Source organism: Eubalaena glacialis, chromosome 9, assembly GCF_028564815.1.
Source record: "Eubalaena glacialis isolate mEubGla1 chromosome 9, mEubGla1.1.hap2.+ XY, whole genome shotgun sequence".
Taxonomy (NCBI): Eukaryota; Metazoa; Chordata; class Mammalia; order Artiodactyla; family Balaenidae; genus Eubalaena; species Eubalaena glacialis.
This window is the reverse complement of record NC_083724.1, coordinates 24989206-25005092: the sequence shown is the minus strand read 5'-3', so window position 1 is coordinate 25005092 and position 15887 is coordinate 24989206. Positions and strand designations below refer to the sequence as shown.

Below are 15887 nucleotides of genomic sequence, written 5' to 3'. Positions count from 1 at the left end.
GTAGCCTGATTCCCTCCAAGAGAATCCCACTGGGGTTTTATCAAAAGCTTCAGAACGACAGAGAACAGCAGGCAGTTCCTTCACAAACTGCTTCGCCAAACTCCTTGGGGCTTATTAACCAACTTAACCATGATGTAAAATTCCAAGACAGAATGAAAAGCACACCACCTTTGAATGTCGAATGTCTCCGGGATGGATAGCGTTTACTAGGCTTCCTCTCGAAGGTGCTGGTTCTTCGTAACCTGGCGCCATGTGTAGCCTGGTATTCCGTCCGGCCACTGGAAAGCAAACATTTCACTGCATGCTACCAATATCAGAATGTCAGTACATTATACGTATTTGGAAGTGAACTTTTATTTCCAAGAGCTCCAATGTAAATTTCAACTTATCTCAAACTCGTTTGGTAAAGACACACACTAAATTTAGCCTTCCGTTTGAAAATAAAATCACTGTTGCCAAATCCAGGCTGTATTACATTTCCGCCAAAGGACAAAACCTGCAATTTAGGTACCAGCCACTTGACTGCACAAACCAAGCAGGTCTGAGTACTTGGAATATTTGACTAAGAGAACACTGATTCACACATAAAATACCTTTCATAAAACATATTAGGTAGACATTTAACTCTTTTAAAAGGCTGTTATCAATGACCACTTAACTAAACCTTGGCTTTCCTTGCTATGCCCAGAAAAACACTGCTGCTTTCACCAAGGCTCTCCATCAACCCAACGTCCAGCTACAGCTTCCAGGAGGCAATGCTGTCTTTGTCTGATCTATCACTGCCTCGTTCCAGCCACCCTCGGCTTATGATTTATCACATGGAAGGAGCCACTTGCCACCTGCTTTAACTGCCTCCAAGGGGCAAACTCCCTTCCTTCTCACGCTGGGCTGGACCAAGTTCCACGGGAGTGTCCTGCCAGGATGGAAACCCCGCCTGGGCAACCTCAACAGTCCGGCCCTGCTCACTTGGAGCACAGCAGACTTTAGCATACCGTGCAACGTCTCTGCCAGGCTTCGCAGTTATGACATCTTCCTTCCATCCTTCCTTCGCAGGACCCATGAGTCGATTCTTTCTCAGAAAGGACTTGGTCCCCCCCACTCCCCTCTGCAGCATTTAAAAATACATTCAAACCAAGCGATTCTTTAAACACAAGTGCACAGACATTTCCGTGCACAGCAGAAAAATTTGAAATGAACAAATCGTTTGGCATCTTAAATAGAGTTCAAGGACATGCCATGTGTGGGAAGAGGTTATGAAACCATGTGAAGTTTTAGATCTTGTAACAGTAATTCTCAGATCTGTAAACATGCCTCAGGAATCGACCCTGGGAGTGCATTTAAAATGCACATTCCCAGGCCTTATTCATACAGCCACACGTGAGCCCCCATAGATTCTGATTACAAAGGCCTTAGATGAGGTCCTAAATCCTCATTTTAAAAAAACACGCAGGGAGTTCTCGTGCACTTTGAGAGACATGGTCTTAGAAACCTAAGTAGAAATATATCGGAATAAACCTCTCTTTCTTCAGGGTCTTTTCAGATTCAAATATTCCTGAGCCCAGCCCTGGGTCACTCACACACACGGTGACATCCGCTCTCATTCTTAATTGTCACCAAATTTCTTGATGTTGGCATGTGACAGGCGATAGAGTAGTGGTTAAAATATAAGACATAAGACCCAGACTGCCTGGGGTTGAATCTCAGCTCTACCACCGACTGGCTGTGACTGCGGGCAGATTATATACCCCCCCGGACCTAGTTCCCTTATTTGTACAATGGGTATAATCTGAGGACCCATCTCATTAAGGCCATGGGGAGGGTTACGAGTTGGTACATGAAAAGCTCTAGGGCAGCAGTGTGGTCGATAGAGCTTTCCAAAACGATGCTCGTGTTCTACATCAGCACGGCCCCATGTGGCAGCCACCGATCTCACTTGTACCGAGCACCTGAAGCGTGGTTAGTGAGACCGAGGAACCACATTTGTAAATGTATCGAACATGAATTAATTTAGATAGCCACATGCAGCTCGCATCGACTGTATCAGACAGCACAGTTCCAGCTAAATGTCAGCTGTTAATAATTTTGTGATTATTAGCTTCGTCTTATCCATGAGGATGCGGAGAGGCTAGAAGAGCTTTGGTGACTCCATGAAAGGTCAGATGCTAAGAAAGAAGCAGGGGCAGGACGTCCAACCCAAGCCTCCAGATGCAGCAGGTCCACTGCTCCTTTCACCAAAACATCACTGCTGCCCTCCTTCAAGACACGTGACCGTGCTGTAAAAACGGTGCCTACCTGAACCTGAAGCGAGAGCCCAGTCGGATAAAGTCCGATCTGTTGGACTTGCCGTTTCCCGGCGTCCGCAGCCGGAAGAAGGCGTGGTGCTCCACGGCGCACTTCCACAGGTGCTTGCAGGTCCGGGCGCTGTCCAGGCGGAACACGAACGTGTGCTCCTGCTCCCGGCCCTCGGAGGTGAAGCACGGGGGGCCTGGTGAGCGGGGACTTGGAGCACTGACTCAGGATTACTCACAGCAAGGAGGAGGAACGGAGGCAAGGCTTACCTGGTCATCATCCTCCACCACCACCAGCGTCAACTTGCTCTTTTTAAAATCCATTTTGGTAATTTTCGGCCTGGCCAGAGAGAAAGCATTTTCAAAGCACAGTCTGCAGCAGCGCCCTCTACCCATCACACCGCCGTTTCCTTTCTACCGTTTAAGCTCAGATTTGCTCAAGGAATCACTCATTCATGTTAAGTGTGATTATCCAGAAGCGCCACTGCCACTGTCAGACACCCACAAATGCCAGAGTACGTGTGTTTTAAAAATGAATCTGGGTGTTGCAAATATCCCTCGATAATCACCCATCACATATAATTCCACCACAAAATAGGAAAAGACATTTTTAATATAGGACAAAACTAAATTACCAAAAGAATAAGCCTATTTTGTTAGCTCCTTCAAAGATTAAAATGCCTGTCGGGGTCAGTCCAAGAGAATATTCACAGCCATCTCTTCCCTACAAATAAACGAAGGCACAGTCGGTAGAGGGTTCTAACAGGTCGTCACAGAGCAGAATGCAAAACAGTTTCCTCACCGCATTACTTTGTTTGCACATTGTTTACACGTTTTTCAGTCACCGGGAAACCCAATTACTTAAACGCACACGGTTCTTACCCTGACAACGTGCATGTCTACCCCATACATTTCCAGCCACTTCGCTTTATTCAGATAGGAGAGTTCCGCCTGGGCAGGGCTCTTTCCCCTTAGAAAAACCAACGAGACACATGTGAACTGCAACGCGTACACCCACACAAGCCTGAAGGGCACGGCCACATGAAGGGGTGCTTGGGGCAATTAAAGGGATGAGGGCTACCGATTTACATCAACATGACACGACCTCCAAGAACAGACTGTTAACTGAGCGGAAAGAGGACAGAGCAGGGCTTATAATAGGAACGCTTAGGGAAGCGACTCTGTGTGTGTAGATTTGTGCATGCGTGTGCGAAGGAGAAAGGCTGGAAGGATACACAGCTGGCTGCTCACAGCGGCTTCGTGCAGGGAGGAGCGTGGGTGGGGTGTGGCAGGGACTGGGGCAAGACTCTACGCCCGCCCGCCCGTTTCTACGTTGTTGTTTCAATGGGATACGAGAATGTGCTACTGTCACCTTCCATCTGCAAAGGAGCCAGAATGGCTGCGGGACAACGGGAAACCATGCTCGGTTTCTGAGTCCAAGAGTGACTGGGCACAGGCAGTGTTTGCGGAAGATGGGCCGGGCAGGAGGAGAGGCGGTGGCCCTGTTATCCAGGCATAAAACTGCTAGACTAGGGTGACTATGGGAGGAAAGAGGACAAAGCAAGAGAGAAGTGGCAGGGCTGGATTTAGCTGTGGTGACCACGTGTCCTGAAATACAACTCTGTACAACACATGGTCTCAAACATGAGTGTCCCTGTAAGGAACCCCAGGACACATTTCTAAAGGGTTTGCCCTAGCAGTCCAGGCCATGGACAGAGCCCCAGGTGTGCAGGACCGGATGGATCAAGGCAGCACCCCTTTGCCTTGGTTAGGAGGCCGGGATGGCCATGGCGTCCCTGGCTATGCAATGACCAAATCAGGACCAGGCCCTGTACTTCAGAGGAAGAAACAGGAGTATGGCTTGGTTTTTACTGTACATCTCTGGAAAGAGAGATGTCCTGTGGGCCTTTGAAAAACAGGACTGAAGCACAGGAGAGAAAGAAGTGAAGAGCTGGAGCTGCGATTTTACAGTCATCCACAGAGCCACTCTGCCATCAGATAAAAGAGTCTGACAAATGCTTATAAATGACCAAATGCATATACCGGAATGTTAGATGGTAGCATCAAGGTACCTGCACTCTTTCCATCTCTGGAAGATATCAAATTCCATCGCTTCTGTCTGATTTGGAATGAACCGAAACTCAGACACAAGCTCTGGTGTGTGTTCTGGAAGCTCGCACTCCCCAAGCTCGGCTGCAGGTTTCATAAAAGGGAGAAGACAGGAGACAGTGAATGCTTTTGGTTATTGCAGCACCAGGTCCAAAGGCACTTTGCCTGACTGTAAACAGCACAGGTACCCCCTCACGTATAACCAACTCCCCGCGTTCAGGAGGATTTAACTCTCACTCGGTCCCCACTTGCACGTTCAGAATCCCCATGAATCACTCCCATGCACTCCCCACTGGGCCATACGCCATCATCTCAGTCATGACTGTCCCTCTCCCGACTATTTCTCTGGCCCAGGGAGGCCCTGATTACATCTCCCCCACAAAACTGTAGTGCCTGAATTTGCAATAAAAGGCAACTGCAGGGAATGGGGACCCACCCAGAAACATCCATGTAACAAGGCTCTCGTTAAGGGTGGGTCTCAGCAGCACTCCAGAGTCTGCAGTGCTGGAAAGGACCAATCAAGAATTCGGTACAGGCAGAATCAGAGAGAAAAAAATCTGGCAGGAGGGAGAAGGAAGGAGTGAGGAGTGAGGGAGGAGGGGGTGAGAGGGCCACGGGAGCAACTGCGGCAACTCAGGCAGAAGCTGGGAGGGAGCCGGCTGTGCAGAAAGGAGCAGCGGCCACGCGGGCGACCCCAGCAAAAAGCCCGAAGCCGCCGCTTGGCTCTTGCCCAGTGCCCCACAGAACGCAGGGCCCGAGGACACAGGGGGCCCATTCCTCCAGGACATGAATGAGAAAGTCCGCTCTCTCCACTCCCCCCACCCTTGCCGTGCAGGAGGCAGACCCCAGAAGGAAAAGGAATCCTCCAGGGGTTCCTCTATACCTTGTTGGCTATGAACTCTAATTACCTCTGATACCTTGCTGCACAAAGTGTGGTCCGCAGACCAGCAGCGTGGGCATCGCCTGGGAGCCTGCTCACCGTGCACAACCTCAGCTCCCACCCTGGACCTGCTGGAGCAAACCCACCACGTGCCCAGAAGGGTGGTGCACACATTACTTTGAAAAGCACTGATCTACGACAGCGGGTTTTCGAATGCGCCAGAATTGCCTGGAGGGCTCTTTAGAACACACATTGCTGGCCCCCATCCCCAGAGGTTCTAAATCCATAGGTCTGGAATAAGGTCTGAAAACCTTCATTTCTAACAAGTTCCCAGGGGATGCTGACGCAGCTGATGCAGTATGTTCCCAGGGAACATACTCTGCGAATCACTGCTTAACACGACATCCCACCGACCAGCCAGCAAATGACCAAACACCCCCAGTGACAGCAACTCACCATGGACCCAGCAGCCCTTTCCAGTGGCTTCTGAGCCCCAATCCCAGAGTCCACCTTTAAGGAAAGGGACTCCAGTTGGCTCGCAGGAGAAGAGGTTAAAATGTTCCTGTCCACACAGAGGAAGCGGCAATACCATACTCGGAGGGTGGTGGGAGGACTGCAGGAGACGGTGTCTGACACAGGGCGGGGACCTAGTGACTGTCCCCTCACCTGACTGCAGCCCCTCATCTGCAGCTCTCAACTGGATGGCACCCCTAATACCACCAGGTGGTCTGGGTCAGGATGTGCAGCTGCTTGGTGCCTTGGGCAAAGTCACAAAAGAAGATCGTGACATATTTGCCCAGAAAAGGTGAGGGCTGGGCTCCCAAGGCTGGGGGCCACGACTGACCTCTGACCAAGATGTCACCCTGAAGCTAGGGACCTGGCAAGGCTAGAAGGGCAGTCTGGGAAGAGATCTCCTTGATATGAACCACCCTGCACCCATGGGCCAAAGTGAGCCCTGTGTTTACGGGTGTGTCTGCACAAGACTGGATTAACTGTGCATCTGACATCATCAAGCACAGGAGGGAGAAGCCAGTGACGAGGTTCCCCCGAGACCAGGCAAGGGGGACACTTTGCTGCCTCCTTCCAAGAACCTGCCGGCAAGAGGACACTTTGGTCAGTCTTTGAACTTTGCAGCCAGGGTCCCAGCTGCGAAGGGTGTGGGGCCTGGTGGAAACAGCTCAGAGGCAGGAGGGCTTGACTCCCAACTTGACCATATACTACCTGTGTGACCTGGGCAAGTCACTTAACTGTCCTGGGTCTCTGATGCCTTATCCACAAAAGGGAAACTGACAAAGATGAAACAAGATCATGGACACACAACAAATGACTATCCCATTCTTCTCCTCCCTTCTTCTTCTTTGTGCCTGAAATAATTTCCAAATCAACCATAAAATTAGTTCTCAAAGAGCAGAGCCTCCAAGCAGGGCCACTGCACCACAACTCATGAGGCATCAGTTCAAGGACAACTGCAGCAAGACACGTATTCAAGGCTCAAGCATGGGAAGAAGTACACAACCTTTCACTGTGCAAACTCACAGAGGCTCTCTAGCGATCTTCATAGTCCAAGGCAAACCGGCTTCTTTGTGGCCTAACTAGAAGCACTTACTGATTGATGGGTTGGGGGGAGGAGGGGACATGGAGAGACAATGTGACAAAAACTTCCCCATTTCTGTGTCTACATCTTCAGTTTTTCTTTGTACCTGACATAATGACTGCATCTTAAGTTACACTAATGTTGTGGTTCCAACTCAGATAGGTAATTTCTCCAAGAAGGGCTCAAATGACAGTTGGTATTCTTGTCTGCCTCGGCTGCAGGGCAAGGCGAATGGTTCTCCTAGAGCTGGGTGATGCCTTCATCACTTGGGGGCAGGCAGGGTGGTGATATGTGTGCCTCGTCGTCCTCTTATCATTTAGGATGTTGTGCCAATGGCCTTAGGAAGAACCTCTCAGGTGGACTGACGGCCCCAGATCTGACATGGATGCTTTCATCCCATTAACTACACCCTGCCATCTACTGCTGGGCCACCAAGCCTGACAGTATGACCTCCTGGCAGCTGAGAAACTCTAGGGTGGATGCAACTTGGCAAGCTGGTGAAATACAGATTGGTCAAAGTGGACAGTCCATTTCCAAGTTCCCCAAGCCACTGAACATCGTTATGGCACTTACCATAAGGACCACTGTATCAGGAAAATATGGATGTGAAGCACTTAGCATTGTATTTAGCACAGACGGTTACCTCCAACACAAGTGCCTTTAGACCACATGGGCAGACTGCCCTTCAGCCAAAGTCCATGGCGGGGGGGGGCGCTGTTCAATTTCATTCTGCACTTACTGAGCACCTATTATATGCCAAGTCCCCACTAGATAATAAGCACTAAAGTGGTAGATGGACCTAGAGTCTGTCACACACAGTGAAGTAAGTCAGAAAGAGAAAAACAAATACAGCATGCTAACGCATATATATGTAATCTAAAAACAAAAATGGTTCTGATGAACCTAGGGGCAGGACAGGAATAAAGATGCAGACGTAGAGAATGGACTTGAGGACATGGGGCGGGGTTGGGGGTGGAAAGGTAAGCTGGGACGAAGTGAAAGAATAGCATTGACATATATACACTACCAAATGTAAAATAGATAGCTAGTGGGAAGCAGCCGCATAGCACAGGGAGATCAGCTCAGTGCTCTGTGACCACCTAGAGGGGTGGGATAGGGAGGGTGGGAGGGAGACGCAAGAGGGAGGGGATATGGGGATATATGTATACATATAGCTGATTCACTTTGTTATACAGCAGCAACTAACAAAACAATGTAAAGCAATTATACTCCAATAAAGATGTAAAAAAAAAAAAAAAATATATATATATATATATATATATAAAAATAAATGAAAAAAAATAAGCAGTAAAGGTGACTAAGGAATGGAAGTATCAGGGAATGGGAGTAACCTGGTCATTAAAAACCTTCTTTATAAGTACAAACATGACAGAATGTATGTACTAAAATTACCAAGTAGAAAATCATACAAAAAAATTTGTGTATGAGTCTGATCAGAACTACATTTTTAAAACTCAAACTCATAGATAGAAACTCTGCTTGTCTGTGGGTAGGACGGTGGGTTACTTTCTTCCTTCTACGCGTCTGATTGTTGTCCTGATATTCTATAATAAGCCTGTACTGATTTGATAATTTGAAAAGACTTAGATCAACTTTTAAAACTTGGTAAATACAAAAGTCAGAAGCCAAATCTTACTATGGCACTCAAAAATAGTTAGTAGTTATAAATGAATACATCATAATTCATTATCCCATAGAAGCCCTGATAAACGAGTCCGCAATGTATGTCTATCCGATGTGCTGATGAAATTCCTTATATGCAGTTACACATTAGTATCCTTTTAATTAGTGCTGGCAACTTTAACAAGTGTTTCTTGTGCATGTTAAACTAGAAATCCACCAGTGCATCAGACAGATGGAACAGTCAACGTTGAGAGACAGGCAACCCTCTTACCGTCCAATTCCCACCCACATGCTGATGACTCTCCCCCGTCAGTGCTTCCAGCCTGACCTGTCTGGTGGAGCCAGATCTCTACAGACTCAAGAAGCTCCCAGAGGCCCCACTGGCCCCTCTCAGCCAAGAGACCCTACACAGATGTCCCCCCACTGGAGCCCAACTCTTCTTCTAACCATTCACTGTCACCATCTCCCATCCTTGGTAGCAGCCTATGAGTCATCTCTGTCTCCTCTCTCAACACTGAGCCTAATGACCGGGTCCTTCTCCTTGTACCGCTGATGCTATTTTGGGGTGTGTGTTTAACCCCCAGCCTTAGTTTCGTTTTGTTACAGCTATACCTCCTCACTTCACCCCCAGCCCCAGTCTTGGTCTTGCCCCCATCCCTTCTCCCCATCACAGCCACTGTGGCCTTTCTAAAATGCACGTCTGACCAGGCCTGCCTCCCGCTCAAGAGCCTTCAAAGACGCCATGTTGACAGCGCGAAGTTCATGCGCTTTAAATGGGGTAAAGGTCACCCGCCGCTCCAGGTTTTTGAACTTGGCCCTCTGACACCACTCAACTGCTAGTGCCTCTCTGCACTTTTCTACTTTGTGCCTTGGTTCCTCTGTTCATCTCCATCTACCCTTCCCCCGACAGGTCTCCACTTCCAAGCCTCCTGCAGGTCTCTCTTCCTGAAGGAACCACACTGTACCCTGTACGTACACACAGAGTATGTGATCCGGCCACGAGGTCCTCATGGGACTGAAAGCTACTTGGGGACGGAGACCAAAACAGAGCACTGTGCCTGGTACATAGCAGACCCTCATTTGTTGAAATGAAAAGCAACAACTTTAAAATGCTAATTACCACTAAGGAATAATGTACCTTGTAGGCAGAGAGCAGCTAACTCCACAGCTGTTTCATATGGGCATTTCAATCTTGGAAGGAAAAAAAAAAGAAATTAACTGTAAATACGAACTTTAATATTCATAACTATACAAAATGTCACTAACATCATTTCTCAGAAGGTAGTGATATTTAGATAATGATTTTTGTTCTCGGTGGTTTCTATTTTTGCTGTCTACATTAAAAAATGCAAATAAGCTGACTTACAGTCCCTGTTTCCCAAAGTCAGTTCTCATCATATGGTAAAATAACCCCATCTAGGTATAGTTCCTCTCAACTCTAAGTAGAGTGGGCAATTTTACTGCATCTGGCAAGAACTGGGAAGTTTGGGAAACAGAATGAAAAGCCTTCCCTTTGCCTTATTATTTTTAAACTTATTTTATCTTGGTCTAGTACATGCATCTTTTGAAGCTGCCTTCACTCTTTCTTGAAACGAGGTCATAGTGCTACAAATAAACAGACACCATATCTAAGATTGCCAGGACAGCTGGATACACTCAAGCAATCGAATAACTGAGGCATCGCTACAGAGGTGTATTACTACAAATCCAGTGATCTCATTCATACTTACTATTACAAATTTAGTTAGAAAAATAATAATGACATACATTGGTATAGCACTTCATAGTTTTCAAAGCCTTTTCATATACGTATATTATCCAATTTGGTCAATGCATCAAGTGTGTCAACCCCTAGGATGGGTGTTGCCTGTGCTCCCCATCCCCACCTCAGAAATGAGGAACTGAGTGTTGAAGTGTCCTGCCCACAGACGGCCAGCTGGTAGAGGCAACGCTGGGGCCGCCAGAACACTACTCTGCTATGAATGCAGTAAATCAGGCTGACGTGCACGTAAACTGCAAAGTACTGTACAAATGCAAGGCATCGCCATTAATATTTTTCCAGACCAAAGACAATCACCAGTTAAGAGGCTTTTAGTATGAGGAGCACAGTATGGAGAGAGAGAGAGAAATACACACACAATCAAAGATCTGTATTGCATGGTTGAATAAGGCAAATGTATACACTGTACAATCTACTTGTTCTATAGTGTACATTCCACTAGGATTCTCATAGCACATATTCTACAGAGCGTTTCCAAATTCGGAAATCACATTTTAAATCTTCTTCAGATTATATTCAAAATCAAAATGTATTCTTGTCAATAATAGCAGGTATTTTTTAGATTCAGTATATCTTAGTTTTTCATGTAACAGAAAATAGTCAATATGTCTGGTGAAAATGACACAACTGTAAAAGTTATGACTGCTGAAATCTCATATCCTTAAAATACATACTGCCCGTGAAACCAACGATTTCAGTGCCACTGCTTCCCGTGCTCAACAATCATTGTATAGCCAGAGGCCTGGTATTTAAAAACCATTTTTAAGAGAGGAAAAGGAAATGAGATGAGATGTCTAAACCTCTTTCTACTAGAATCAGAACATAACCTCTTTACATTACTTAACTGCAGATGGTGATGAGTGAGACTTTTGGATGATCCAAATACTTGTCAGTGTATACATACTAATAATGTATCTTGCTTGCAAATACGACAAAAGCCGTTATGAATGGGGCAGTGATGTGATCAGGGAGAGAATTATTCCCAGATACACATCACTTAAGATATTAAATGCTCTTGGAAATGCTTCAAGCCATATAGTAATCACTTGAAATAAGATGATGATGACAGTGATACAAGTATTAGACTCACTTTACAATGCCTGGTGTACTTTTTTTGAATTTTGAGAAGGGAACAAGGGTAAAGAGTTAAAAAAAACACACATGGTGAATTATTTAGAAAATATACTATGATCTATCCTGAGTTAAGAGTTAGAACAAAAACATACTTACTTTCCTGAAAGAATGTCATGCCTGAGTTGTAAAACAAACAGGTACCTGACAAACATATACAAAAGTCAATAGAGGGTAACTTCCCCAGCCGCTTCCACTCCCCAACTTCCCATCACAAATCCCACCCCACACTCAGCCCGGAATTCTGCATTGTAAAAAGGGAGTCCAAGTCAAATGAGAACTTGGGTGGAAGCATCTCCTCCTGTCTCCAGGAAGGCATCCCAGAATCTAGCTAGGAAGGTGAGCGCATGGAGGAATTCGCAAGATACTTGGAGGATGGAACATGGAGCACTGCACAGTCCAATGACACCTCCACATGCCCTTGGGGCTCCAGGAGAGAGAGAGACACACACACATGCACACGCATGCAGGGCTCACACGCAGCATGCAACGTGTGCAATCCAACAGGCAGGGTAGAGCCACTGCGTTGGGCCCTCAGCCGGCCCACCAGCAGATTCCAGAAAGGCTGCAGCTGATTGTATCAAAAAATTTACAGCTGACTGTAGTTAGCAACCACTGGAGGCTTTTTTTCTGATGCAGTTTAACTGCAGTCTCTGCCTTTGAAAAAACAAAGTACACGTGTGCACACACACACATATATACACACACACAGAAAACAAAAATCCTGGAATTGGACAGCAGCTGGTCACAGGGATAACGGAAAATGGGGAGGAAGGCAGCAAATAACACAAATGCAGTTCACTGAAGTAAAAGATTAAGTAAGTGTTCTTTTTACCAGGAGGATGTGGGCATCAGAACCACTTACAGTGCTTTGTAAAAACCAAAGCTGCCCACGCTCCACTCCATACCTACAGAATGAGAATCTTACACACAAGAGTGGTCCCCAGGAATCTGATTTGTTCAAAAGCCTCCCGGGTGTTTCTAATTCACAAACCCTGGTTAAGAATCACTGGCTTTGATGACAGCTAGAAGCAGCACACTTCATAAAGGACTCTAAAGAGGAACACTAGGATAATGTAATTTGTTTGAACTTTGAAAACAATGCACACGGTCACTCTCTGTGGAATGGATATAGGACAATGTGGGTGACGGAGACATGTGGGTGGTGGTGAAGGTTCTAGTACATTCCAGAATGTTACTATTTCTGAGAAGTGCTCAACCACCATTAAACTGAGTATCCACATCAAGGAGGACACAATGCTGACGTGGCCAGAACTTCCAATTCCTATAGGAAAACCTAACCACAGAAGCCCCCAGGCCGCTCCCATGGGAGGGGGGGCATGGTGATAAAGTCGGTCTTTAAAGTATCACTTAGGGGGTCACCTCCAAGCCAGTGGCCACCACCATGGATCACCCAGAAGCTTACACGTCACCACAACTGTCCATCACAGACAATGACAAGGAGATTCTGGGGACATCAAAAGCAGCAGAAGGCTGAGTAGAGAATCTCACTGATAGAAGGGTGGCTGGAGGGAAAGTCCACACGTAAAATGTTCTTTAAGCCTCTTTTGCTTTGACACTATTTCTGAAGTCTAAGAGACAGGCAAGGGCAGGCACACTATAAAAGAAATTCAGTGGGGCAGAAAGATACCGTGATGGAATTCTAACAACTTTGATATTGTAACAATCAAGGGAATATTTTGCAGTTGCTTAAAAAAATAAGGTGGCAATTTTGGAGGGAAAGATGCTCTTCTAATATCTGCCTTCTCTTTTTGTATCTGAGACAAAACTAAAGTGTCATAGACCAACTAGCCAATTTACCCAAGGTCCAACAAAATAGGAACGTGACAAGAAAATAAAATTTTAAATTTTGATTCACTAAGAAAAAGGTCCAGTCAAGCAAAGTGTGGACTTTCAACAGAATACAGAGATAAGCACACACAAAGTGCTAATAACATTTGCTCAGAATATAAAGACAGCAGATGAAAGAGGCAGCAAACCCACAGTTTAGAAGAGCCATGGATTGTAAGTAAGGCAAGTGCTACGGGGTGTGGGTGGGTAGGAGGACCTTGTTTTGTATCTTGTCCTACCTTGTAAACTCTTCACGAAGGTTGTTCGGTTCTGAAGAATAATATTTAACTCGAAAGTGCAAAGCATAAGCAGGTCCAACTAAGCATTTGGAGATGGAAGGTTGAAGATGTTTTTCCCCAATTTTGAAGATCACAGAATGGACAAAAGGAAAAACATGTTAAATCTATTAACATATCCACCACGGACTCTGGGAGGTAACAACGGAACATACAAAGCTAGTAAGTTCTTTTCAATACTAGTTTGGAAAACTAAAATGGACTTACTTTGGTTTTGACAAAGATAGTTTAGCTAGTAATCTCATTCTGGAAAAAAAACCCTCATCATCTAGATGAATTACTAACAGCTAACCTTTTACTTTCATCCCTGATGGCCAAGATACTCCAAAGTGATACTAACTTTTAACAAAATACTAAGTATTTTGGTATTTAACAAAATACTAAGTATACTATGGTAAAAATACCTTAAAAGTATTAAATTTAAAAAAAATTACTCGTACATAAACCACATTGAAGAAATCTGGTTACCACAACTATAAAATCAGAGAGCTGGACCAGACTGTCAAAGATCCTTCCTGCTCTCCCATTCTCTGAATCTACTTCTTAATCCACGAGAAAATGAATGTCACAGGTATAAAGTCATGTTTCTAAACAGCATATTTATCAGTCCTCATTGGGAGAAGTGTGTGATTTCAAATGAGGGCATAGTCTGTTTTCAAACATCTCCTAAAAACTCTTATTCAAATTTTAAACTCTAATATTTAGCCAGCCTTAGGAAATTAAAATTCATCCTTAAAATTGAATCCATTTGAAAATGCTCCCAAGTTCTAATGAAAATGTAATACCTCAAAACATTGGCAAAGGAGTTTACTCTCTGATAGAAGAAGGTAGTCAACTAAATTCTGCTTACTTACTTTTCATCTGCTTTTTTATGGGTTTGGAATGATCCAGCCAGTGCTGAAAGAAAGAAAAAAAATTTTTCTTAGGAATAGTTCATCAGTAAGATTACACAGTCCCTTGGAGTTACCCTGCCCTACAACTCTTAGTAATTAAAACCAGGGATTGTACCAGATCACGAGCTCTTAGGCTGGGGATCTGCAAACAGCTTGGAATGGTATAAAAATACCTGTGCTACATGAAAGGATGCTCAACATCACTAATTATGAGACAGATGCAACTCAAAACCACAACAAGGTATCACCTCACATGGGTCAGAATGGGCATCAACAAAAAGTCTACAAATAATAAATGCTGGAGAGGATAAGGGAAAAGTGAACCCTCATACTCTGTTGGTGGGAATGTAAATTGGAGCAGCCACTATGGAGAACAATATGGAGGTCCCTTAAAAAACGAAAAATAGAACCATTTGATCCAGCAATTCTACTCCTGGGTATATATCCAAAAAAACCAAAAACACTAATTCGAAAAGATACACGCACCTGAATGTTTATAGCAGCACTATTTAAAATAGCCAAGCCAAGTGCCCATCAACAGATGACTGGTTTAAGAAGATGTGTGTGTGTGTGTGTGTGTGAGTGTGTGTGTGTGTGTGTGTTTGTGTATGTATAATAGACTATTACTCGGCCATAAAAAAGAATGAAATATTGCCATTTGCAGCAGCATGGATGGACCTAGAGATTATCATACTGAGTGAAGTAAGTCACAGAAAGACAAATATTACATGATATCACTTATATGTGGAATCTAAAAAATAATACAAATGAATCTATATACAAATGGAAACAGACTCACAAAAATAGAAAACAAACTTATGGTTACCAAAGGGGGAAGGGGAGAGATAAATTAGGAGTTTGGGATTAAACTACAGATGCAAACTACTATACATAAACTAGATAAGCAACAAAGATTTACTGTATAGCAAAGGGAACCATATTCAATATTTTGTAACAACCTATAATGGAAAATAATCTGAAAAAAAATATATATATATAACTGAATCACTTTGCTGTACACCTGAAACTAACACAACATTATAAATAAACTATACTTCAATTAAAAAAAAGAAAAAATATCTGTGCTTATGCACATTAAGAGCATTTCTCCTGGGGAGAGTTAGCTTTCCAAAGAGGTGCCTAAAATAACCTAACACCCTTTACCTCATTGATCTATAAAGTCCCTTCTAGTCAGTGGAGCCACCAACTGCCTTTTCCTTCTGAGATTTCTCAAGTTACAACCAAGTCTCTGTTAATCTAGTAATGATTACGAGCCCCACCGCCGAAAATCTCTGCTCATACACAGGTCTTGGCATTCTGTCGCCCTAAACTCTAAAATTTAAAACCAAAATTCATGACCCTTTAAATGACCCACACTGAAGATGGAAAGACAGGAGGCGATTTGCCTGAGAGAATTCTGC

The 15887-nt window shown here is 44.8% G+C and overlaps 1 protein-coding gene across 3 annotated transcripts in view; it reads right to left on the bottom strand.

The window, feature by feature from the left end:
• EPB41L4B (erythrocyte membrane protein band 4.1 like 4B) overlaps positions 1–15887 on the bottom strand; it is a 139553-nt gene that overhangs the window by 72637 nt on the left and 51029 nt on the right. For all 3 annotated transcript variants that reach the window (XM_061201062.1, XM_061201061.1, XM_061201063.1), the window contains exons 3-12: positions 14428–14470; positions 13517–13595; positions 11526–11570; positions 9654–9706; positions 4361–4481; positions 3171–3258; positions 2924–3012; positions 2559–2628; positions 2293–2462; positions 169–278 (exon numbers count right to left, since the gene is read on the bottom strand). In XM_061201062.1, the coding sequence (XP_061057045.1) occupies positions 169–278; positions 2293–2462; positions 2559–2628; positions 2924–3012; positions 3171–3258; positions 4361–4481; positions 9654–9706; positions 11526–11570; positions 13517–13595; positions 14428–14470 (868 nt within the window). The remainder of the gene's footprint in view (positions 1–168; positions 279–2292; positions 2463–2558; positions 2629–2923; positions 3013–3170; positions 3259–4360; positions 4482–9653; positions 9707–11525; positions 11571–13516; positions 13596–14427; positions 14471–15887) is intronic.